This window comes from Choristoneura fumiferana, chromosome 23 (assembly GCF_025370935.1).
Source record: "Choristoneura fumiferana chromosome 23, NRCan_CFum_1, whole genome shotgun sequence".
NCBI lineage: Eukaryota > Metazoa > Arthropoda > Insecta > Lepidoptera > Tortricidae > Choristoneura > Choristoneura fumiferana.
In genome coordinates, this window is record NC_133494.1 from 7,765,072 (window position 1) to 7,792,116 (window position 27,045).

The window sequence follows — 27,045 nt, forward strand, 5'->3', positions numbered from 1 at the left end:
TTCGGGCGTGATTGTAATCAAATTACAGCCGATTTTTAATGAAATACTATTATTTTTTTCTTAAACATACATACATACATATGTTTAAATAATATCCTCAGGGTAAAAATTCTTACTTATTTCGTCAGTATGTTGCTGTTTCTGTTTCGGTAATGATTTGAATTTATTAAAATTTATGTTTTGCTAGTACGACATCTTCTTTTTCAGTTGTTTTAAAAAGTTTGATGTTGAATATTACAAATACATACAAATAATTTATTTCGGACTGTGAATCCACACAACACTAGGTAAAGAGGTTAAAAACATCAAAGAAAAAATCACATAAGAATTCACTGCCGCTACTACAAACCATGTGTTTTTCAGGTGATAAACAAACAAAACGATGGTCCTTTTACTGCGAACGATGAGAAAGTATTTTCATCGTACCTCCAGTTCTGTGGGATTGGTCTGCGGAACGCTCAGCTCTATGAAAGATCACAGTTGGAGGTGAAAAGGAACCAGGTTCTGCTCGATCTGGCGAGGATGGTGTTTGAGGAGCAGAGCACGATCGAGCACATGGTGTTGAGGATACTGACGCACACACAGAGCCTCATCCGATGTCAACGAGTACAGGTCAGTCAGAAATATAGCTATTTATAAATAAATATTTATGTAAGACGAACTGAAAAGTTTGCTGTGTCTGCAAAATTATTCATAACTTAAAACTCATTCAGGGGTTTGTTTCGGAATCGGTTTCCAATACAATTCATTTTTATCACGTACGATTTTATTGTCTGTATTGTTTAGGCGAAATTTTTTGGAAAAATAACTTTAGTTGTAACGGCCGAGTACCTACCAAAATGTCCACATGTTTCTTCTTGACAAGAAACTCCTACACCGGTGCCTATGGCGATATAAATTGCAAAAAGATCACGGGAGATCATTTTGAGATTCGTGATTTACGCTTTCAAAGAGCAAATTAGTTTGGTGTTGGCGGAAAATTCTACATTGACCGAAACAGTTTTCAAGACTGGACGTGACTGACATAAAATCGATTCGCAGGTGAAACATTTTATAAGATTTATAAACTTTTTCAATAGCAAACCCCTAAGGCCTCCAATTAGCAGTCAGCCCTTAGGCACCTGACGTTTTTTCTTGAACAAAATATAATTTTATTTGTAACATTACGCAAATAGGTACGAGGTAAAAAAAAGAGTTGTAATTAAAGTAAAACTGAAGTCCGTATTTGAGAAATGGATTAAAAATGATTCAATGCAAAAAAAGTGTTTGGTTAATTTGCAGCATTTTGATAAACAAATTGTTCTTGTTGCTATCTACTCTGGTGTAGAGGAAATCGCTATTAAAACAATGGTTGGCAACACACCACCGAACAAATATTAGCAGCATTCTGTTCAAAACGGTCGAAACTGAATGGGAACGCGTTCGCACGTGGATTCAATTTATGCTATTAAATTACGCTATAACTCTTTTTTCCTGCGTTCTTGCTCTTGACATTTTTGATGCTAATTGCCAACATGGTTATCATAATAAAGAGTTATACAATACAGTACGAGTAAACATTGACCAACAAAGTCGTCACTGGTTTTTAGTTCCCAGTACCTAATAAAATATTAAACTGATAAAAAATAGTACCTGGGCGACCGAGCTTTGCTCCTGTTAAAACTCTTTAATAAGCGTTTTCCCAGAGATAAGACCAAGCTAGATCGATTTGACATACCCGAAAACCTCTACATACCAAATTTCATCAACATCGTTGGAGCGGTTTCCAAGATCCCGAAATATTTATATATATACAAGAATTGCTCGTTTATAGGTAGTAGATTAGATAGATAGATTATTAATTATTGATATGTGTATCCTTATTTTTGATTAACAAAATTATAATATCACCGAAACATTTATTTTATAACTAAATACAATACTGAACATACTAAAATATGACTGAGTTTTTTGATAGGGAAAACCTATCCTGAATGGCCTCCCGGATTTCTAGATTTAAGCAATATTGTTTTGCGTAGAAATTGTTTTCCTTATACAAGTATGTACAATTTATACGTGTAGGTAAATTTTTTTTGCGTGATATTAAACGAAGAAGAGTACTTAGTAGTTCTACGTAGTCCAGTAACCAAATAAGGAAGCTTCGGATTTTACTTAGATCGAGCAGGTCAATATACTGTGTAATAATTTTCAGTTTGTAAAATTTTCACTATGTAGATACCAAGGGTCTATATCGGATGCCATACAATTATTAGTCATATCGTGTCGCATAACGTCTTTTGTCCTAAAAACGTATGGCATACTCGTACACTTTGTTCCGCATATTTTTGATTGTCCGAAATTGTTGCTCCTATTATCGTTTGTCTTAAATATTATTTGTCCTATCGTTTGATGTGGCTAAGATTCAACTGTCGAATGATTGATGTGCATAATTGTAATTGTTATATTATAGAAGGGATCGTTTAGGGATGACAAAATAAATAACTTCGAAGGCTATATTCTAACCTAACCTATCCGAGTCGGGGTGCCCCGGAAGGTCTTGCTCGCTCGCTCGCTTCAACATATGGGTTTTAGGAGGTTTTTGTTAGGAATATTATGCTTTAGGTAATTGGATTTTAGAGTTATCAATATTAGGACAAACTTGATTTAGGACTTTAAATGAGTATGCGCAAAAATAATTAGGACAAACGAGTAGTATGCCGTTCAACAGTATGTCAAACATTCTCGGCCAAACATTTTTAGGACAAAAAAACGTTATGCGATACGACAGGAACCCAGATACCAATCCTCATTTTTCTCTAATTAGTTTACTTACTACAATGTAGGGTATTATATTAGTTATTATGCAACTGTATCGTAACGCCGGCGACCTGCGCCTGATCGTGCACGCCCGACGATATGCGTGACGTGAACGCCATCCTACTGCACTGGTACTGTAATGATGTATGACCATTACGATACAGCCGTGTTCATAATAGAATCCAATGTCGTAATGCTAGTCATTATCTATGGTTTTTGAACGAATAATGAAGGATTTACTATATGGGTGTAGATAAGCGATTTCATCCAACTTTTAATTCATAACACCAATGCTAACGTAGCTGTCACTAGCACTTACCAATGGGTAATTAACCCTTACAGAGGGGAATTCCCAGAATATGAGCGGTGCAGGTCATTTATCAGGCGAACATTGTTCTGCGATACAGTTTTTGCTTGCCCCGAGAGAAATTCGCTCTCGTGCGCTGCCAACGTTAAATTAACTTATTTTCGAACAAAGTTTAGGAATGTTTTTGAAGTGAATTTATAGTGAAAGTGTTTGGAAGTAACTTTTTCATTCGATATTTAATCAGTTAATCACAATTAATTTGACTGTGATGAATTATGCTCTTAAATAATTAGATATACTTTATTAACACCTTAGTCGTGTTTTATTTTTAACTTGTCGTCAATTTGTTCTTTTTTGTTATCCATTCAACTAGAAATGTATAGGCAAAAAAATCGGTCCATTGCTTTAAAAAGAACATTACACGTTGGTATTTACGATAGTTTAGACCACTTAGGGCCTTATCACACTAGCGATTTGCGGGCGAGTTGAAAGCGAGGCGAGCGCGTAACTATGTCGCTGCGAGGACGCAGCGAGTTAGCTGCGTATAGCGCCGAAGACGCCCTATTATTATTGTAACGAGATTCTACAATATGGAGTTTTTCTCGTTATACGCAACTAACTCGCTGCGTGCTCGCAGCGATATCTTTTCGTGCTCGCGGCGAAATCGTTACGCGCTCGCAGCGAACTCGCTGCGCGCTCGCCTCGCTTTCAACTCACCCACAAATAGCTAGTGTAATAAGGCCCTTACACGTAAAATTACAACGTCCTGTCAATGTCAAAACAATGTGGCATGGCATGTTTTCTCATCTGTGCTGAAAATCTCAAAAACACTCATTAGCAACGAGCGAGCATGGTACCTTTTAAGGCACAGGCGCCTCTATATCTAATGTTCAATCTTACTTAAATATATATCATTTACGTAAATACATATTGTTGAATTTATTGCTAAGCTCCATATCAATCAACTAAAACAAATTGCTTTGTTACTTCGCGAGCACTGTGCAAAAAAGCTACGTATTTATGTTTATGAGGCATGATTATGGAGTGGCAAGGCTATTGGTTTTAGTTAGTACACTACAACCGCTGAAAACAGGCCACATAGATGACCCGTTTCGTTTCGTCGCTTAGAAACACGAGGTTAGAAACTCATATCCAACTACAAATGACGAGCATTCCCTCTAGACTCTAGTTTGGTAACTAGGTGTCCCCCACTTTGCCTAAACTTCTTGTTGTCTTATTGCTTTTCAACGACTGCTCTTTTGTTTGTGAAATTGGATAAGTACAGCGTTTGAAGATATTATACTATACACCATCTGCCATGCCTACGAGACCTCAAAAAGTGAAAATATACCGGGAAGCTTTCATTCATCATCAATAACGAGATATCTCAGATAATCCCGAAACTCGAGAAGTATCGTACGTCTTGATCATTCGACTCATCGGTCAGAATAGGGAACTTTGAGATGGTGGGCGACGAGAAAAATTGCGATAATTTATTTTATACCAAAACTGCGAACGTGTAAAAAGTAGTTTAGCTGATGCTGATTCGCTAATGGTTACTAAGATTTTGTTTTCTATTTGATAGCTGTGTGACTATGTTTTATTATTAAATTAAAATGATTTGGCTACTTTCCTTGGAACATTTTTATATTACATATTTTTACGGTTAATAATTAAATCTATTTTCAGTGTTCGCAGTGTTCTAAAGGCAACCAGTACAAAATTAATCCTTAATAAACTATTAGGACTCAAGTAGCCAAATTAATGCGTGAAGGGCCCAAAGTGTTAAAAGGGCGGCGTAAGCTCTAATAACAATGGAAAACGATCGGCTTTAGCGCGAAATCCTATACCCTTGGGACTTGCCCCCAACCGCCTCTGGCCACATTTCAGCTATCTTGTGAAAACATGTATTTACAATCTAATGCTGTGCTTGGGGGCTTAATTCACCCGTGGATTTTGTGTTCCTGGTGACGTTCATGCGGAAAATGGTTATCTTTAAACGTTCCGTACGTACACGGATTAATCCGGATTTGGCGTTCTATAGAAACTTTTTGGCGAAGTTGTAATATTTAATAATAATAATAATAGAGTTTTGTTCGGTTTTTAAATAGTGTGAATTTTTATCTTGCATACTGTACTATATACTTATTACTTAACTAGTAGCTCATCTCATCAGTACGACACCAAATAAGCTATAAAAGAAAATCAACAACTTCTTAAACAAAATAAAATACAATATAATCCTGTTACTCTGCTTGTTTTTTCGCAGTCAAAGAAACTTTTCCGATTATCTATGAGCATGCACCCTTATTTATTATAATTAATATAAAAATCTTATCAAATTAAATCATAGGATCAATTGCATTACCTAGATAATTTTTGGAAAATGTGTTAACCAGTGTATAAGTGCCATATATTAAATTAATAATTGTAAGTCTTATTTGGACGTCATAATGTCACTTTCTTAACTATTAGGGCCAAATAATTATTAAAATATTTTTATGTAAACCTTGTACATACTACATTTTGCGATATAAATCTATGCGATTCATGTATATAGTAAAGAAAACCGTGTCGGACACGCCCAAAATAGGGTTCCGTAGCCATTACGGAAACATTAAGTAATATTTTTTTTCTAAGGATTTCGTATTTTATACGGAATCTTCAAAGTTTAGGTATATTTTATACCTTAGGCTGCTATTTACCCTTAAACTACGAATAATTCTCAAGCAAACTTAACCCTTATAGTTTTCCTTGAAAGTTTGAGATACTTACTACCATCCTGATTTTTTTCAAATTTTTCCACCCACCGGTTTTAATGAAAATTTGCACTTTAAAGTTGAATATTTTGCAAACATATCACTGAATCGAAAAATCGTTAGAGCAAACCCCTAATGGTTTTAAAAGACCTATCCAACGATACCCCACACTTTAGGGTTGGATGAGAAAAAAAAATCACCCCCACTTTACGTCTATGGGAGGTACCCTAAAAAAATTGTTTTTGAATTTTTAATTGTACCATTTTTTCGGCATAGTTTACCTATATATCCGTGCAAAATTACAGCTTTCTAGCATTGATAGTCCCTGAGCAAAGCCGCGGACGGACAGACAGACAGACATGGCGAAACTATAAGGGTTCCGTTTTTGCCATTTTGGCTCCGGAACCCTAAAAAGTTGCTAAATAATCAATGTCGCCATTGGGTGTACCTACTCCTGACACGGAGTCTTAAGTCGACCCTGTCCCAGGGGCAAACATTTTATTTGGATCATTTCCAAACAAGCTCGATCATCGTGAGAACAATATGATGAAATAACGCTCCGTCCCTTAATAGAACTTTAGGGACGCTGTTTTGTAATACTGAGTCAACCCACTCTCATTTTGCAATACAATGTTAAAATTATTTTCTAAGAGCCCCGCACATTGGCCACTTAGTGGCGGCCACGCTTGAGGGACTAGTGGCCGCCACAAGCTGCGGACGCGTTCTTCATATATCTGTGGCTCCAGTGAAAGGGGTACATGTCGAAAACCCAAGTTTACAGGAGACGCAAAAAACAGTTACGCCCGAGATGATTCAAACTTACGTTCATTACACTTGTATATTTACATATACTAATAAATGTGGTATGTTAAAGCACTAAATTAATTGCGCTCTTCTTATGGGAATGTTATTTTTTGCTCTTGATCTATTAGTTTATAAATTAACTACTTGTATCCAAAATAGAAGTATAAAAATAAGTGTAAAAAGTTCAAGTGGTACGCATCCGGAATGTTTTTGTAGTACATGTATAATATTATCCACAGAAGACTAGCTTACGAACTAATGGTGTAGAAATGATTGCATTTTTAAATTTATGCAGTTCTTTGGACTTAATTACAGACATAACAGACATGTAGCCTTTTGCACGTTTTTTTTTATTGTGTTTTTAGTTATAAGTAGACTTAAATAATAATGAAAATTCAAAATGCTACTTGTATCCAAGTTGAGTGAATAAAACACACATGAATTATTAAATATCTATTCAAAAACGCTATAAATTTTTCAAAAATCTCACATGCAAACATAAAAATGCCCGTTTAAAAACTTAAAATTTCTCATCATTAGTATCTAAGTATGTCAAACACACTAGGTAGAGGGGATTTTCCGCGTCTTCATAGAAACATACCGTGTGCCATTGATCGTCATCATACGTCTTGTATTGTAGTCAAATTAGGAATTCTGCCTTTTTAAAACTGAAAATTGCAGTCTCAGAGATATTAAACTTTTGTTTGTCCTCGTTATATTTTTTATGTTGAAGTGGCCTTTTACTTACCTGCTTCGCTGTTGCCTCATTCGAAAATTCCCCCATTTGATGATACCTAATTGATAGTCTCATGAAAACCAAATTTAAAACATTTTGAGCATTTATCTCAGCGAGCAGGCATGGACCCAAGCCACTTTACCGATAAGGAACGGCGGCTTAGGAACTCGCAAAATTTCAAGTGTAGCTTTGCCGGCATTCCTATCTTCGATCCACAGCACGCTAGATCTCGCAGGTAGAATACTCAAAGCTCCAGCAGGCATTATACTACGAGATTGCATGCTTGAACGAGGCCACGAATGACTCGCTAGCTGGACCGAGTCCAAATCTCCCGTCCAAACCACATAGGCGAAAGGCCTGGAGTACAATAGCTCCGTCACCACCTATAGGCATTAATAGAACCTATAACAGGCAGGGACGGGACAGACTGTTAGCTGTGTCCAAGCCAGAATCTGGTTACTGGCTCCATGCATACCCCTCTCCAACACTAGAACTTTTATCGACCCAGACACTACGCATAGCTGCTGGTCTACGGCTGGGAGTTGGGATCTGCGAAAGTAAAACTGTGTTTCTTGTGGGGCTCCAGTGGACCGTCTCGGCCAACATGGCCTGTCCTGTTCCTCAGGTGCCGACCGACTGTCCCGCCACGCCACTCTCAATAACATTTCAGAAGGTTTCTTTAGTGCCAACGTTCCCTCCGCTCTGTAGCCCCAGATTGTACGGAGCGATGGCAATGCAAAATGTCGTTGATACCCTGGAAGACTGGCCGTGCGCTGGTGTGGGACGCTACCTGTACAGACACCCTGGCGGCGTCCTACCTAACAGCAACTACCAATCGTGCGGGGGCGGCGGTAGACGCCCGGAACGCCTCAAGGTCACAAAATATAGCTGTCTCGGCGCCCAATATAATTTATTTGCTTTCGGCGTCGATTACTCTAGGTCCTTGGGGTAAGGGTGCGCTGGAGCTACACAGGGAGCTCAGCAATAGGTTAAGGGAGGCAACAGGCAACCCTCGCGCCGGCAGCTTTCTCGCGTCAAAGAATCGCAATCGGAGTTCAACGCGGGAATGCTGCCTGCGTGATGCACCATGCAAGAAGCCCACCTCTCTTTTTTAATTAAAGTTTTAGTTTTAGATATTTAAATTAAATAATAGTTTTAGTCCTATGGATATTTTCACTTTCTTAACTAATCATTCTTATTAAAATATTTTTATGTCAAGGGATACATTTTAATTAATATCCTGTATATATTAAAGAAAATGTGCCCATATTAGTTTAATACATTAAAATTTTTTTTTTAAAGGATTTAACTTAATCGGAATCGTCAAAGTTTAGGTATATCGCAACCGCTGCTATTTACCCTTAAACTACAAGTCAAGCAAACACGATTATAGTTTTCCTTGAAAGTTTGAGATACTTACTACCATCCTGATTTTTTCAAATTTTTCCACCCACCGGTTTTAATGAAAATTTGCACTTTAAAGTTGAATATTTTGCAAACATTTGAATCGAAAAATCGTTAGAGCAAACCCCTAATGGTTTTAAGACTTATACGATATTTATTTTTTTTGATGAGAAAAAAAATCACCCCCACTTTACGTCTATGGGAGGTACCCTAAAAAAATTGTTTTTGTTTTAGTACCATTTTTTCGGGTTTACCTATATATCCGTGCAAAATTACAGCTTTCTAGCATTGATAGTCCCGCCAAAGCCGCGGACGGACAGACAGACAGACACGAAACTATAATTTAGATCATAAATCGGAACCCTAAAAAGTTTAATTCAATCGCCATTGGGTGTACCTACTCCTGACACGGAGTCTTAAGTCGACCCTGTCCCAGGGGCAAACATTTTATTTGGCATTTCAACCCTTGAGAACAATATGAGAAATAACTCCGTTCCCTTAATAGAACTTTAGGGATCTGTTTTTAATACTGAATCAACCCACTTCATTTTTTGTTAAAATTATTTTCTAAGAGTCGCACATTGGCCACTCAGTGGCGGCCACGCTTGAGGGACTAGTGGCAGCCACAAGCTGCGGACGCGTTTCTTCATACATTTTGTATAGCATCGGCGCAAACCGAGCGTTTGAGTGGCCGCGTTCGAGCCACAAGCTGCGGGAGTCGACCGCGCTCGCTACTTATGGTTGCGTTTTGTCGTTCGACTCGTGCGCACACACAGCCACAGAGTCCGCTGCCACTGGTGCCGGCATGTAGTGGTCTGGCTGAACCACGGGTGGTCGCGTTTAGTGGCGGCGACTGGTGGCCATAATGTGCGGGGCCCTAAGGGTTGAATGATATTGTATTGCAGAATTAATCAGGGTTGACACACTATTGCATAACAGCGTCCCTGTTCTTGCAACTTGCAAACACCATACTGACGTAGGTACACGGTAACTTACTTTTATGATTTACCCTTCAGGTGTTGTCTGCTGAACGACATCGACTGGTGAGGAACGCGATATTTCAATTGTTTAGTTTATCAGTTAATATTAGTGTAGCGTTTAAACTTTTAAATTATGAAGAAACTCTGAAGAAGAAGAAAATATGAAGAGACAGCCATAAATAAATCTTGTCAAATATGAACAACGAAGGAAACTGGAACAATTGTGTTAATTTTAATATAGGTATCAGAAACTCAACCAAGAAAAACTTTCTAATTGAGTTAGATAATAATATTTTTTATCAAACGGATATTTTTGTTGCAAAATGTCCTTATAATAGATGGAACTAAACAAATGGATATAATATTAGAGTAGTAGTAGTATTTTGTTATAAATATAGTAAATCTCAATATTTGCATGACTTATAAAGTTTGAATGTATGAGACTCATAAATCATTGAACATCGTGTAATGTACTACATTTAAAGCAAATAAATAAATTTCATTTCATTTCATTTAGAAAACTTTCCGGAGAAATTTTAAATTTATAAGAACTTTAGTAAAGTTTTATTTAAAAGGAGTGAAGAAGTATGTAGTAGGAATGAAATAAATTCAGTTCCTGTATAATTTCCTGTGAAAAAAACTTTTATAAATAAAGATCACGTAGCGCCCAGTTAATTAATTCCCGCAACAATACAGTTCACAATAAAATTTGCATTTATATCGAGTCACCAAATTAAATTAAATCGAATGCTTGACCCACGTAAAGCTGGACCAAATTTTGCTACAGGACCCCAAATTAACGCTGTTTACATGAACAATAATGTTCAGATTTAATTTTCATGCGGTCACTGTAGTCCAGTTACGTACAGATTGGAGACCGTTTCACCATATTTCACGGATCAACTAGAAAATTTGGAGTACACGAATCAGTTTTACAGATTAAATTTTACAAAGCCGTGATGGCGCTTTGATATACTTGACACTTTAACTAGCATTTTTAGCGGAATTTAAACTTAAATATTTAAAAGGAAGAAAACTGGGAACCTAGCTTAGATTAGACCAATGTTTTATAATAATAATAAAATTTATTTATTCAGGTAATTGGGATCCATCATTTGTTAGTATCAATTATGTTATTACTCATCATTTAATGCAGCAATAGTACGAGATTGCAGGATCTAATACATAAGTGTTTATTCTTACAAAATCAAAAAAAAAATACCTATAGTTTTTATTTTATTTTTGGAAAGAATAGGATATTTTAAGATTCCTTTTTCATTGATTTTGAATTTGGATAAGTATTTAATTTTTTATATTTTTTTTTTCGAAATACGCTGGATGACGTCACAGTGAGACAGCCACGTTCCATTGCCTAGAAAAATTCAGGTCGTACATAACATAATCTGTAGCATTACAATTTGACAATAATTCAAGCACGGCTTAGTCCTAAATGAACCGTGACAAATAGTTTTTTAGCTTCGATTATTCCTGTTTATTTGATGGTGTGATAGTAAATAGATATTTTTTTTATTAAAATCTGATATTTAAATTCTTTTGTATTTACTTGTAACGTAGTAATTTAATAATTTAATATGTAAAAATACATTGGAAATACTCGTATATATTTCGGACTTTACGATAAATGACAACTGTTTAAGGCCGGGTGCGCATCATGTGATTAAAGTTCTATCTTTGTCACTCTTTGCTATTATAAGCAGGACAGGAACATTTCAAATTGTCAATTTGCTTACGAGTGTAGACCTGCTTTATAACTGCCTTTGTGACGAGACACTGCAGGGGTCAAATGAGGGTCATTTCTTAAATTTTGTTTATTTAATTCAGTTTATCACATTTTTGGAATCTGATTTCTGAAAACGCTTCTCCAAATGGCTTTCGATTTATTATATGTTGTCAAAAGTTGGGACATCCCAATCATTGTGTGTTTAATTGTTGTTATTACTTATTAACTTTTAAAGAATTGTATTCGTGGGCATCGATGTATCTATTTATCAGTGTAATGTTCGCTTTATATGTTCGCTGGATATTTTTATTATTATAACGTTGCTTTCTAAATTACTGTCATTCGACAAGATAACTCACACAGCCGTTTTTTATTATCAAATCAGAGACAACGTCAGTGAATCGAGGGCGTCGTAAAAACAATGATGAAAGGCTGGTTAATCGCCGGTTATATCAAAGAGCGCATTTCACGCGAACACGTAGAGTATATCCGTTTTTTCTGTTTGAAGTCGTGGAAAATCAGAGATACGGACGTGCGGCCGAACGGTATGTTTTCTTCAGTCAATGTGTTGCTAGCTGACAGCTATACTATTTTTAAGAATATTTGCCGTAATGATACTAAATAAACAAATAAATATCACGGGACACTTGACACCAATTGACCTAGTCCCAAACTAAGCACAGCTTGTAGTAAATATGGATACTGGGCAACTGATAAACATAGTTATATACATAAATACATGGGTGTCGGGTTAGAATTATACCTCTCCAATTCTTCGGTGAATGTCGTAAGAGGCGACTGATGATATAGGTAGGCTATACCGTAGGCTAGCAACCTGTCACTATTGTACCGTTTTTGTCAAACTTAAAACCTAAAATTGCTAAAAATGGCTCGGCTTCGTGTGCTCTGCCTACCCCATTTGGGAATACAGGCGTGATGTTTTTGTGTATGTAAACACAATATTAAACATCCAAGACCCGAGAACAAACATTCGTATTATTCATACAAATATCTGTTCCGGCCGGGAATTGAAACCGAAACCTCTCTCGGCTCTCTCTCTCTCGTCTTCGTAGTCAAGTTCTGTAACCACTTGGCCATCCGGTCGTCAAAAATAATACTATTTGACATTAAAGTTATACTTTGGAAAGAGTTATAATACCATACCAGTCAGATCATCATCGTCAGCCTTGATTAGCAGTGTAATACAAAAAATAACTTTAACCTGTTTCATCCAGTCCTCCTCAAACTTGCTAATGCTTAATTTTTTTTCTAAAATCTTGGCTACAAATTCTAACATCTCGTCCCAACGGTCCAAAAAGTGATAATGGTGTTACAGAACTGGATAACGCTCGCAAATGTACTTTATTACCAAATCAGACAATATCAGTGATTTGAGAGCGTCGTAAAGAGAATGAAAAGGATCTTAATGGTCAGTTTGGGAGTAAAATATGTTTTATGTGCTCAAATAATGTTTCAAGAGATCTTTAACTCGTCTTGTTCGGCTTTAAATGGATAATTCTCATGCAACATGCGTCTGATTGAATGTGAAAACTGTGTTTACTACCCGTGAAATTGAATGCGGGTAACATTAACCCGAGCCACCATGATGCATTATATCTTTTTGCAGAAACAAATAAAACGAACGCACGACAAGTACTGAATCCGTAACATCATACGTAGGTCATACCCTCAAGCTGATTCCTCTAAGTCATCGAAAATAAACCACTTTCTCCCACTGTAACCGAGCTCTGAGATTGTAATGTTTTATTACATCCATACCCTTGGGACGACAACTTACATAAAGCCTTTGAATTATGAACAAGAATGTTATCTGCTCAACCTTTTCAGTGTTCCGCTGTCAAACTGAGGGGAAACCCTTATAATTTTGTCTTGTATTTTATCTCTTGTTGGAAGGAGAATTTATTTCGTTAACTCAAGTCATGTGAGTATATAGGGTATTTTAAAACGGCGACTCCCCCTTGTCGATGAATGTATTAAGTCAACTTACACACAAAATTTCATTACGTTCTTGGGGAGTTCTTGGATACAATGAGCCTATTTATTCACATTTTTCTTCCTTTCAGGTCCTTCTAGTCCATGAAGCATCGAAAGGTAGTTTCTCTCGGGTCTTTGACCTAGAGGCTGGTGATGACACAGAGCCAGGCACGCCTCGAACATCACCGTATGAGAGCCGGTTTCCAATCAACATTGGCATCACTGGATACGTCGCCACCACGGGAGAAGTAAGCCTAAATTACATTGAACTAAAAGAATTTCCTTGCTCACCCGCGACCTTACGATAGCTAAGCTTATGTTCCTCCACCTCCACACTGTAAGAACACACACAAATCACACAAACCCATCTATCACCACCACCACACTACACTGACGCGTTTCGAACTCAACCAGAGCTCATCTTCAGAGTGACACGACCGTACACCATGCTACCAGTTGTTAGACTAACGAACCACAACCACCGTTTTAACTTGTCACTGTAACTCCCCAAGTACCCACATACGTTTTATGAAACAAAACAAAACTACCCACAAATTATTAATAACTTTTTTAATCAAGGTAGTTTTGAAGGACGGTTTAAATTTTCACCACACACCATCACCGGCAAGGCACATTGTCGGATATCTCGTTTTAGATTTATAGGCATCTTCGTTTCCATACTTGAGCACATCAGACAGTTTTTCCGAAAGCTCCCATTCAATATGAATCGGGCGCCCGTTTTCTTCTTCCTCCAACCTTATTCTAAAAAAAATACTCTCAAGCCTTTAAAATGCTGCAAAATGATAATTCTTCTTGCAGAACAAGTTACATAGTATTCCGTTCAGTTTTAATAGTTGCAAGCATTATAACTAAGAATATTTTCTCCGAAGGAGGAGGATTCTCATTGCCCATTCTGATTCGCGAATCTCGGAAAGCGTCAAGGAGAGAAAGATAAACCCACTACAATCCGATTGACCCGATAACTTGAAACAAAAACTTTGAAACAGATTTGGCTGAAATATCTTGCCCTTTGGATTTGGAATATCTTTCGGAAAAAGCTTCTGCTTATCACTTTACTCTCGAAGTAACATTAAAGCTTTCAATAGGATCAATGAATCACATTTCTATGGTACCGAACGGAATTGTTCTTTATTGACAAAATTGACGAGCTTTTTGGGACATTCTACACGTGTAACTTGTTCTTCTGTATTTCTTTTGTAGGAAGAGAAATATTTTATGAATTCACAAATATTTTTCTATGCTTTCAAATGTCCTCCATATTTTATTTTCGTTTATACTTTCGTAGTGTGGTAGTCTAGTGGTTTGACCTGCAAACTTATATGACCCCTCAAGCATCGTGGGTTCGAGCCCGGGCTCGCACCTTTAAGTTTTACAAAATGCATGTGCGAAAATGCAAAATGAATTAAAACTTACCATGAGCTTTATTTAGATGGAAACTGTCGGAGGAACTCCACACACACCTGCGAAGAAATTGAATTTTGTGTGTCAAGTTCCCAATCCGCACTGAACCCTTTTTTATAAATTTCACATATAATAACGGTCTGTTTCACCATTCCCTTATAAGTTCGTATTGTTTATGTAATATTATGTAAACAGATATATGTAATGCTGTCTGTTTATTTTGCGAATAAAGAGGGAGGGCATCATCATAGATACTTATCTGTCAAATAAATTACCCGGAAATTATCAGAAGGTAGCGAACCAGGCCCTGAGTATATTAATGGTCTAATAACTAAGAGCTTTTTCGCGATACCGTTCTAAGGATAAATAAAACCGATTGGAAACCATAGGGAAATATTGCTCTCTTACTCATTACGGGATAGCTTGAGAAATAGCGTAAGGTTTTTCATTCCATTTCTGCAACGAAAATGCTCGTTTAATAGGATCAGCGCTAGCTCTAACTAAACGATCCAGTAATTTAAGTACCGATAGGTACTTCATAATCTTCCCCCGTGATCGCTCTAACCCTTGATCTGTCACATTGAAGGACAAACTTCCTCTGGGACTCTCGTAATACATCAGGGCGGGCTCTTTCACATTTATTTGCTCAGATGACGTGGGTAATTTTAATCACGCCCTTTGTGAATTGAATTTTTTAAATTGGGTTTACGCTTCACAGTGTACGTCAACGTTTTTTGGTGGTGCTTGAGAGGGTTCTTATCATTTGATTAAACAGTCATACCTGTTTTATCTATTTTAGGATTAGGTGACTCAAGAAGCTCTATAGTAGGGTAAGCTTTTTGGAAGGAATAGTGTACTTTTGCGGATGGTTAGTGCAGGGTTCATCCAGATTGCTGCCATCATCTTACTCGCTGATCCCGTCACCAACTAGCAGTGCTTACGCTGTTGTGTTTTGACGTGCAAAGTAAGACGGCCTGTGAAATATTATCCCTAGGTTGTAGTATGTGGTTACTTTCAGGTGACCGACTTTCTCGTTTTCAAGTAATCAATCTAGAAACACTTATTATAAAAAAGGAAGATGTGCTATTGCGTGGTCCATTGCGAAGTATTGTGTTAGAAAGCAAATAAATGTTTTGTCTACAGTAAAAACAACACTTTTTGTTACAGACAGTGAATATACCGGATGCCTATCTAGATACACGGTTTGACCCCTCAGTTGATGACGGAACGGGATTCAAACATAACACCATCTTATGCATGGCTATCAAAAACTCCGAGGGAAGAATAATTGGGGTTATTCAGGTAATTAAAAAACTTTATTACTATGTTTGTGCAATTATCAAGTATCGGAAAAACATTTTCCTTTTCACTCTTGGAGCATATAGCATAACTACGAGAGCTTAGAACTTATTTTTGTAAATGATTCGCTCATAGTCTACAGATGCCAATGGAACTGTTGCGACATTATATTTTTTTATTTAATTAAAAAAATGACAGGTGTTTTTCCGATCCTTGGTAATTAATGACAACAAAATTGCAAAATCATGGAGCAAGTATGCTATGTTTAAAAATGAGTCGGTACAGATTTAATAATTTTAAATTAGAACCAGTTTTCTTTTAGTCTCCTCAAATTGTTGTGATCCAATATGTTTGGAAGCCGAATCCTACATAAATCCAGTTTTATTTACCGCTCCTTTAGGCTATTAATAACTAATAAGGTTTTGCGAATCTTGATGCTGACGCGCTATATTTCTTATTCGAGAGCTTATATTTCTAACTTATGACTATAAATAGTGATGAGAATAAATTTAGGTATTCTTACGTACTCATTGCGACGAATTGTGACTCTATACTTTAAAAAAGTACTTTCCATGGAGAAGGGAAACCGCGCCCGAGGTCGGACGATAGAGACAAACCAAATATAAAAAAATACTTAGAAATAAACAATATTTCATCAAGCAAACCAAGTATACCTACTAGGAGGGATAACCCGAAATAAAATGGGATAAGGCCATAGTCAAAAACAGAAGAACAGCATTATAAATTACAAAATCGAATACCAAAGTCGACACTGTAATGCATTTTTCAAGCGTACCTATCTGTATATAAAATCTGAACAAAACATTTTCAAAAGATGGTGTTCATGGATACATGGTGCTGTGAAACTGAATGGTGAATACTCGTATAATATTCATCGGATGTTGTTTCAGCAGCAGCTAATTAAGTCATTCGGGTTTGTCACTGCCACGCGTACGCGTTAATGTGCCATACGTCGGTACTGTCGCATCCAAGCGCAATGCGCAACAGCTTAATAACAATAATAGTCATTGTGCCCGACTGTATTTTTTTATTTCCTTTTAAAACTTCGTGCGCCAACCAGAACTTTTATTTCGCGTTCTTTATTTGGTTTTGTCGTTAAAGCGATTCTATTGGTGCAGTTTGTTTCGGGCTAACGAGCTTATGTTTTTTTTTCGCTTGTTTATTTCTGTGTATCTTGTTTGCGTTGTATCACCTGTTTTATATTTCGTTTGAAAAAGCTTAAAGCTCGTCGGTTAAAGCATTAGCACGAGTGATTTATTCTAAGTAAAGTCATGCAATTGCATTTCGTAGATACCATGAGCTGATAAACACCATGTTTTTAGTGCTCATTAATTTATTGAAATAGTCTGTAGGATCCATAAAATACATTAGATTTTTGCTCAAAATACTTATTAATGCGTTTCCACCTGAGGCAATGTCCAATGCTCCGTTATTTCACATCAGTCATCACCGGCTATTGTCACTAGAAAATGTACTCTATGCCTGCTATCAACACCGGTAGGGTGATCTGGCTGGTAGGTGAATACAGCTGCTGTCAAACACTCGAAACTATTACGTGATATTGATATGATAACTATTATGTTTGTAATCCGTATCATTATACTCATCTTTTACAATGTCGGAAATCCAAAACATCCAACGGACATCCTGGCGGGGGAAACGTCTTCACCCTTATGCAGTTACTATTCCATTGCTCCGCACGAGACGATTCGCTTCATCTTTCATAATGCCAACTGCTAAGGACTTTAATTCGCCTCTATCGACTGTATTTCCGTATTGATACAACCTAGGGTGCTTCAAGGCTAGAGTGAATAGACTGTTACTGAACCAGTGAGATAGGTACTGTTGAAAAAAATAAATCATGACCCATGCTGGAACCTTTGTGCTACTAATGTCATGTTGACATCTCATAATTTTGTCAAGAAAATCATAGTGAAATTGATTATTAAACGGCTCCACCCTGGGCCATGATTCAATTTGTTCGACCGTACACCTTTAGCCTCATCTGCATTTTACATCGGGTAAGACAGGGGTCAATCACTGGTCAGATTTATGTAAAAAAAAATATGCCGTATTTAATTTTTTATTCCATGTTAGCCAACAAACGACTTAAAAACTCTTTAACTAGAACACATGATCTGTATTAAGTATGTTTTTTTGTCGAAACTAGAATAGCGCAATGCGTTACCCTAATTGCAGTCATGTTCGTTTATTTGGCCCGTGCTCAGTGAAAGACTGCAACGGTCCACTTTCCGCTAGCTTGTCTACTGGCGAGTCTCCTGAGACTAAGGCTACGTTTCATTTATTAAACACATGTGCATTTTATTTGTACAGCGATATTGTCCACATTATATATAACTTTTTAAACTTTCGTGATTTTCACTCATAGTCAATATACCACCAATAGGATTTATCACGCTAACACACACGAGTAATATTTACCTCGACGTTTCGGCAACATTGCAGTGGCCGTGGTCACGAGTAGACTGAAGTGTGGGGTGTCAAGTATGAAGTGCCGGTACTATTAGTGATCAAGTGCGGGTAGTTCGAAGGACACGCGCTGCTAGACAGACTTGACACCCCCACACTTCAGTCTACTCGTGACCACGGCCACTGCAATGTTGCCGAAACTTCGAGGTAAATATTACTCGTGTGTGTTAGCGTGATAAGTCCCGTTCCCGTTGGTGGTATTTTGACTATTGTGCACATTGTTGGTATTCGAAAATCGATTTGATAAAATAGACATAAACTTCATTTATCGTATCAAATCGTATGATTTTATATTATAATTTTATTCGAATTTGAATGGTTACAAACAGCTTCACAATACTTAATTCATTAGAGTATGACATACTTAGGGGCTGTTTCACCATCCATTGATTAGCGTTAACCGACGGTTAAATGTGTTTCCGCCTCCGTCTATTCGAACAAAACAAATAGAGACGGCATCACACCTAACCGCCACTTAACACTAATCAATGGATGGTGAAACAGCCCCTTAGTGTAACGAAAATACAAAGTGAAACATATTATGGATGCACAGAAAAAACCCAGAAAAAGAGACTAGCGCTGGGAATCGAACCCAGGTCCTCAGCATGCCGTGCTACGTGCCATATCCCTACACCACCACTGGATAGGAGTCAAGACACAAATGTCTCCCATGCACCACACATTTCAGCCTGCTTTTTTCTTAGTCACTTAAGCAGCGACATCTATTTTTTAGCTCACCCGGACAAGAGATTTCGCTATTAAGCAATCAAATTAAGATTGGTTTTTGGAGTCTTTTTGTTCTTTTTCTGATTTTTTTCTGTGCATCCATGTTTCAGTTTGTATTTTCGTTGGATTTCACGGGATGAGGATGACCGTAAAAGTAACAAATTTGGAGTTGAAATAAAAAATACAAAAAAAGACTCCGAAAACCAATCTTAATACTTAGTGTACGCATACTCTATAAAATTTAATTAAATTGTCGGCAGTGTTCTATAATATATTTTTTACGGAATCAAACACAGGAATCGAATATGAAGTCAAAGCATGATTGACTGATAGTTTTTTTTCTCGATGTTAGCTGGTTATCAGCTGGGCTTTATTAATTTTATTACAAGCTTTTATTCGACTTGTCGTGTTAGTTAAGCTTGTTATGTATTTGTGGCTTAAATTGAACCTACTTTCAGAGCTGAGATTAACTTAATATTTGGTATTCATATATGTAGGTTAGATGACAATTCAAGAACAAAAAAAAATACCTTTATATTTAGTTGATCTTGAAAATTAGCGAAGTTACATAATAAGGTTCACAAACTTGTATATATGTATAATCTTCTAACGATGTTAAAACCGCTAACCGCTCGCATTAAACCGAATGCAGCCTTAGTAGTACTAGATCAGTAAGCTCTTACGAGACGCTTTTTTCTTCCTTAATTTGTTTTGGGTTCAGGATTTGTGGAAATCTTTTTCTAGGCTTGAGAGGATTGTGAAGTAAAAGCGAAAACTATCTTTTTAATACAAAAGGTGATAAGGATTTTCCTTCACCTTAATCCCACTAATAAGTATTACAAATGCGGAAGTTTGTAAGTCTGTTTGTTTGTTACTTCATCACGTCTAAACCGCTGAAACGATTTAGATGGAATTTGGGATACAGATAGTTTGCGTCCTGGGAAGGACATAGGATAGTTTTTACCCCGGAAAATTGTAAAGTTCCTACGGGATAGTGAAAACCGAATTATAAGGCCCCATTTATTGGAGCATACTACCACAGAATCAAAATAAGCTATCGAATACACACTTGGCAAAGGATATTTTTAAAGCTTTCAATAATTAAATGAATATTGTAACTTATTACTAATACAATAAGGTTGAATTTCCAAATCAATGCATGTGGTCGCTATATCGCCTCTACCTTATTAAGGGTTAATCTTTTTTATTTGTTTGCAAGTCTCTGAAATCACTGGACAGGTTTAAAAAATCGACAATAATTATAATACAGAGCTACACAATCCCAAATTAATTTATGTTAGGTACTTTTTATCCCTGGAAAATGCAAGATTCTGGACACAGACAAAGTTATGCGCACTTTTGTCACAGAAAGTGATTAAATTAAAGTGAAATTTACATCAATTAGCCGTAAAATTAATTTCCGAATATGTATCTAGAGGATGTTCATTCAATGTTACTCAAATATTTAAATTGACCCGATGTGACTGTTAGCAAAGGATTTCATATTAAAACCTAGCAGATACTAAATCGTCCGTAAATCTCTAGTACTTATATGAAAATTGGCTAATAATATCTCAAAAATCAGAGTATTTCTTTGTGGCCGTTTCGCTCTTCATTGTTCTGCTATCCTTTACTCACAGCTTCAAATACGTAAAACATTTTTTTTATATACCCTCCTAACGCCCAGTCCTTTAAAAAAAGACTTATTGTAATTTTAAATTAAACTCTATTATAAATGACATAAAGTTTGATGTTCATAAATCAAAAAAATTACTTGGGCGTTAGAAGGATACAACCGTTAAATGTAAGTAGGATTTCACCATACTTCCTCTAACACATTAAAAGCAACAACGACATAATAGCGTCGTAATCATTTGCACAAATTTGTCCCTCGTGAAAAATAACAAATATGCCTGCTCAAGATTGCTTTTCCGTGGGACTTTAATTAATGACCTGACTTATACTCTGAATAAAGGGCTCCTCTCTAAGGAAATAAAAGGTTTAATTTACTTACTCGAAGGCTCTTTGCAAATTGATTCCAGAAAAATAGTAAAGAACCCCGCTGTAAAAAGTTATCAGATTATAAAATTCTGCCGAAAAAGACGTTGTTCATAGGCTGTGAGATTTGAAAACGCTTTTCATATCTACTACCACGAGCCGAGTGGTCGTAAATAATGTTATTTATAGGCAGAGCAGCGTACTCGTAATAAATATAAAGCACTATCCAAATCGTAAAAGCCTTTGGAAAACGAACAGCTTTGGAGAATCTGAGAGTTTATCAGACTCAACATATTTTAGTGTTTTTAGAAGAATATCAAGATGGCAATAGTCGTTAAAAGTCGTGGTAACATAGTGGTTTAGCTTTGTGTCTCAAGCAGAGTATTGTGGGTTTGAGCCTCGGCTCGGACTTCGGAGTTTTTCGGAATTTGTGCGCAAAATTGCACACTATTGTATTTTTCACCTATGATGAGTTTACTTACTACGTTTGCAAAATGTTTTTTAAAAATAATTTCTATTTTGAAGCAAAATAATCAAAAAAATGTAAAAGTGTACTTTTTTAAAATATATAACAATATCAGTATCCATTAAATAGACTCCATCGAATAACTACGATAGAAAAATATTTATTTTTATCCGACTTCAAAAAAGGGACTAAAACCCTTGAAAATATTTTTCTACGTACCTACTAGATCGAAGTCGGTGACTCAGCACGACCCAGCAGGAGGGATTGTAACCCATAGTATGTAGGTGAGGTAGATGACTATTGTCCCACTCCTGCTGGCTCGTGCTGAGGCAACGACTTCGATCTAGTACGTACCTAGAAAAATATTTTCAAGGGTTCTGTTGTCGGTTCCATTTTTTGTTATTTTTTATTTTTTTGTTAAAAAATTTCTTTATTTTAAATGACGACATATTGTGTGAAACGGAAAAGAGTAGTGACGTGACACAACATTATCGGCAATTTCGCGGTTCATTATTCAATAACAAGGAACACTAAGATATTTTAAATTTTCAAATAAACTTGTAAGATTTTATAAACGCGGCTATTTGGAACACGGCCACGTAGCCATCTTGTGCCCCTTGTCAGTATCACTGCCAGTACGAGTGCGTCTGCCTTGTATACGAGTTGATCGTTTCCGTTGCATTTTCTTGGCATTGTATCTTGTTATTGTTAATTTCTGTTATTATTGTTGTTGACTTTTGTTACTGTTTCTCGTTAAGTTTGTTGTTATTTTTTAGCAAAAGCAGTCTAAAAAGACTGTTTTGAACTCCCAGTCGGGAGTTTGTAATTCGTTTGAGGGATTATTTCGAGCGAGAACGAGTAAACGGTGGCAAAATATATGCATCTTCTCCAAAAATAGGCACTAAGAACTCTTAGAAAAATCGATAGTTCACTCGATAACTAAATGGTACCTACATCTCTAAAACTATCAAACTCGAAACGTCACAGAACTCATCATAGGTGAAAAATATTATAGCATTTCGGTGAAGGAAAATACAGAAAACCTGCAAATACCTACAAATCCGTTCAGTGGCGTGTGTAGGTGTAAATCTCAATCTGCACTAGAACCGTATGGAAACTGCAGCCTAGGCCCTCTGATTATGAGAGAAAGCTTGTGCCCAAGTGGAAGATAATGATGAATAAGCCGCTGGATGGAATCTTAACGCATTGCTGCTCTTACTAGTTATGTTATGTATGACGATATCAAAAGACTTTTTAAAACGCTTCAAATTACTTCTTAGTTGCAATATACGTATTAAACGTAGTTTTTTTATATATTTTAATCTCTTTTATTCCAGCTTGTGAACAAGTTCGACGAATTACTCTTCACTAAGAATGATGAGAACTTCGTTGAAGCTTTTGCAATATTCTGCGGTATGGGTATACACAACACGCATATGTACGAGAAGGCGATTACCGCCATGGCCAAGCAAAGCGTTACTCTTGACGTAAGTATCTATATCCATTTGTTCTTTGCATCTCTCAGTTTTAAGTCTGTTCAAGATATACAAGGTTTGAACTGTAAACAAATATTTTGAATGTTTTTTTTTTTCGTTTTCAGGTTTTAAGTTACCACGCGTCTGCCACGCTAGATGATGCACAGCGGTTACGAGTAAGTAATGTAATTGACGTTTGTACTTAATTATTCATTTTTCAGTATACCAGACCAAGCATAAAACTAACATAACATTTTTGAAAACATTTTTTTTTAAGAACGTTTGCTCAACGAAAGCTTAATACTTATTATTTAAATAACTAACAAGGTTTCGATGTGCGCTGGATGATATTCGAACCCGAATATCTTGGCTAAATCTAACCTCCTGGTAACCAATTGAAATGGGTACATTATTTTGATAAAATTTAGCTTTGGTTTGTTTACTAACCCATTTCCCTAACTTAGACCTTGTAATTGTACCTACCACTAATTTCCGCTTAGCCTTGACAAAGATGAAATTGACTTACCTAATAAAAATATTTCAATGTTTCTGTAAACTTAATGTTTTTGATAAAAGGTTTGGACTAGAATTTCGCTAGCGTATTTGTATTGGGGGAGGCCTATGTGCAACAGTGGACGGCCTACGGCTGATATGAATGAAACGGGAGAAAAGTTCGCATACTCTTCGCTAGTCATTCCGTATTTTTTGTCCGAATCATCGTTTGCCATAATTTTTTCCCACTGAAACCATACAGTTTTCTGAAAGTTTTAAATGGTCATCCTATAGAAAACTATAGGTTAGGTTAGGTTTGTTTTATAAAAATTCTGAACAATTATTGTATTCAGGAAAAAAAAGAGTTATGGCAATCGATCGTTCTGACAAACATTACATTCGGACTTCCAATAAATATGCGAGCCGAAATGGACCCGAATGAAACTTTATCGCTTGTAGGCATGTAGAAGGAAAATAAAAAAAATCTGGTAATGGAGAGCGGTTTTGTTTGCATTACCAAATCTGTAATTCTTATTTGAACCGTGGAAATAGACCCATGCCTGAAAAATCATTTTCTCAACGCCTTACAAACTTTATCCAACCGTACTTTTGCTTATTTCAGACGCTAAGGATACCGTCGTCAGCGCACTTCAGTCTTCACTACCTTGACTTCGACGACATCGATATGACTGACGATGACACTCTGAGCGCCTGTCTCCGCATGTTCCTCGACCTCGACTTTGTCGAGAGGTTCCACATCGACTACAGCGTCTTGTGCCGTTGGTTGCTCAGCGTCAAGAAGAATTACCGCAATGTAACATACCACAACTGGAGGCACGCGTTCAACGTTGCCCAGATGATGTTTGCTATATTGACTGTAAGTATTTGTCATTAGATGTTTGTAGGACTTATTCATAAAATCGTAAGGTGAATTCTTGCTTATTAAATTATTGCTATAATAAAACGAAAACGTAATGTTTTATAATTTATTTGCTAGAGTGGTCTAGATTCGAGAGTCTCTAGACCATTAATAGGCGCGAGTTAACTGTTTTTTTTTTAACAATAAAATTATATTTTTCCAGGTAAGTATATTTAGTAGGTAGCACTGGGTAGCACAGTCAGCGTCTACTGTCAAGAACATTAACGCGCGTTTTCAAAACCGATATATTTGACACTGACTTTACAGCATATTAAAACAAAAACCTACATGTACATACTTACCTGATTCAGATCTTGATTTCAATTAGCTATTGAAGTTTCTTGGCAATGATGGTCTTTCCGAAAGCGCTGGTAGTTAAAAAAAAGAATTGTAAAATTGCCCATTGCGGCCTATTTAGAGAATAAACGATTGGAAATTTGACTTGCGAAACTCTTCTAAAATTATTAATCATTTTCCCTTTCTAGACTACTACGAGTATTAAAGATATTAGCATTTTCATAGGACGCTCGAACGGAAAATGTATTGTAATATTGAAATTCCAGGAAACTCAATGGTGGAAGATTTTCGGTGAGCTCGAGTGCTTGGCTTTGATCATAGGCTGCCTGTGCCATGACCTTGATCACAGAGGGACCAATAACTCTTTCCAGATCAAGTGAGTGTTATAACATGTTAACTAAACGCATATTGCCATTTTCTCAACATATTCCATTGCAATTCTCTTCTTCTTTCTTTCAGAGTTTTATATTAGATCAATTTTCTTTAGATTTGAATTAAAATAAATCGTCTGGTTGCAGTTAATAAATTCTAAAAGTTAAATCCTGTCAAACGGGCTGTCGAGTCAGTTTATTTTGACTTGCAATAATTTCTTAACCAAAATAAAATCCAAATATGTAACGTAAAATTTTCCGTTCATTTTTACGCACGTCAGAATCAAACCCATGTCACCCGTTTACCCTTAAATTCACAAAAATCTTTTCAGGGAGCAAATATTTAATACATTAAAAATATGTCATCACAACACTTAAACTAAAATTATCGAATTCCAGGGCATCGTCGCCTCTAGCGCAGCTGTATTCAACGTCGACCATGGAACACCATCACTTCGATCAGTGTCTGATGATCCTCAATTCACCGGGTAATCAGATACTGTCGCACCTGTCCTCTGATGACTATGAAAAGGTCGTCAAAGTGCTTGAAGACGCTATCCTGTCCACGGATCTGGCGGTGTACTTTAGGTAAAGACATTGGATTACACCATGTTAATTTAATTTCTAGTGCTAGACTATAATGAAAAATAATAGCTATATCGTTGTTATTCGTTAGTCTAACATTTGGTAGCATGGTGAAAGGTTGTTCTCTGATAATAATAAACTCTGATTGAATTTGAAACGAATCAGCGTAGTATGGTGGTGGTGATAGTTGGGTTTTTTGTATGAAGTGTGTGTAATTTTAAGAGTTTCGTAGTGTCCGTAGTGTCCGTGTCTGTCTGTCTGTGTGTTATCATGCCAACGTGTGTTATGAAGTGGTGCAGGAACAATGAAAAATTAAAATGTTCAAGAATCACTTTCCCTTTCCACTAATAAGTAGTCGTAAATATTACATTTAAAAATGTTCAAATACATTATCAGTTGGAGATGATCAGTATTTATGCAAAATCAAGTCTGTGGTCTATGGCTCACATTATGTAAATGACAGTTTCCTCACCTCTCTTCATACTTTCTTCTTTCCTGTATCGCCCAAACAATAGGTACAAACAGTCTTTATATTTTTCACGTTTTTTAGTGTGAATTATATAAGGTACAATAGTTTAATGTCAACTGCTCATCACCTTTTACGAAAGATTGTTTTTCTGGTAGAGACGTTCATTATTGAAAAATCCTGGTGCTCCATCCGTTTCATTTCACCATATGCATTACGAGGAGCATAAATTGCTTAGCAACTGTGTTAAATTAATTGAAATTAAACCTGTGAAATACTTGTTATTGAGTTACTACTCCGGTGGTCAACTGTGGTCTTCACTTGTCTTTATCATTAGTTCCACTTCACCAAATGATGATGTTCAAGAGCAAATGCACGAGTTACTACTAAATATATCCAAATTACCATAAGTGTACCTACAATATTTATTGAAGAGTTCCCTCAAGTTCCTTAGGATCTAATGATCAGATCCTGATTTCATGCCTATGGGACCTAA

General features: G+C 36.5%; 1 protein-coding gene across 1 annotated transcript in view; it reads left to right on the forward strand.

Moving 5' to 3' along the window:
- LOC141440935 (dual 3',5'-cyclic-AMP and -GMP phosphodiesterase 11-like) overlaps nt 1-27,045 on the forward strand; it is a 174,281-nt gene that overhangs the window by 141,841 nt on the left and 5,395 nt on the right. The window contains exons 10-16 of the mRNA XM_074105528.1: nt 13,612-13,770; nt 16,112-16,246; nt 23,282-23,431; nt 23,545-23,595; nt 24,534-24,788; nt 25,394-25,503; nt 25,898-26,086. Coding sequence (XP_073961629.1) covers nt 13,612-13,770; nt 16,112-16,246; nt 23,282-23,431; nt 23,545-23,595; nt 24,534-24,788; nt 25,394-25,503; nt 25,898-26,086 — 1,049 coding nt within the window. The remainder of the gene's footprint in view (nt 1-13,611; nt 13,771-16,111; nt 16,247-23,281; nt 23,432-23,544; nt 23,596-24,533; nt 24,789-25,393; nt 25,504-25,897; nt 26,087-27,045) is intronic.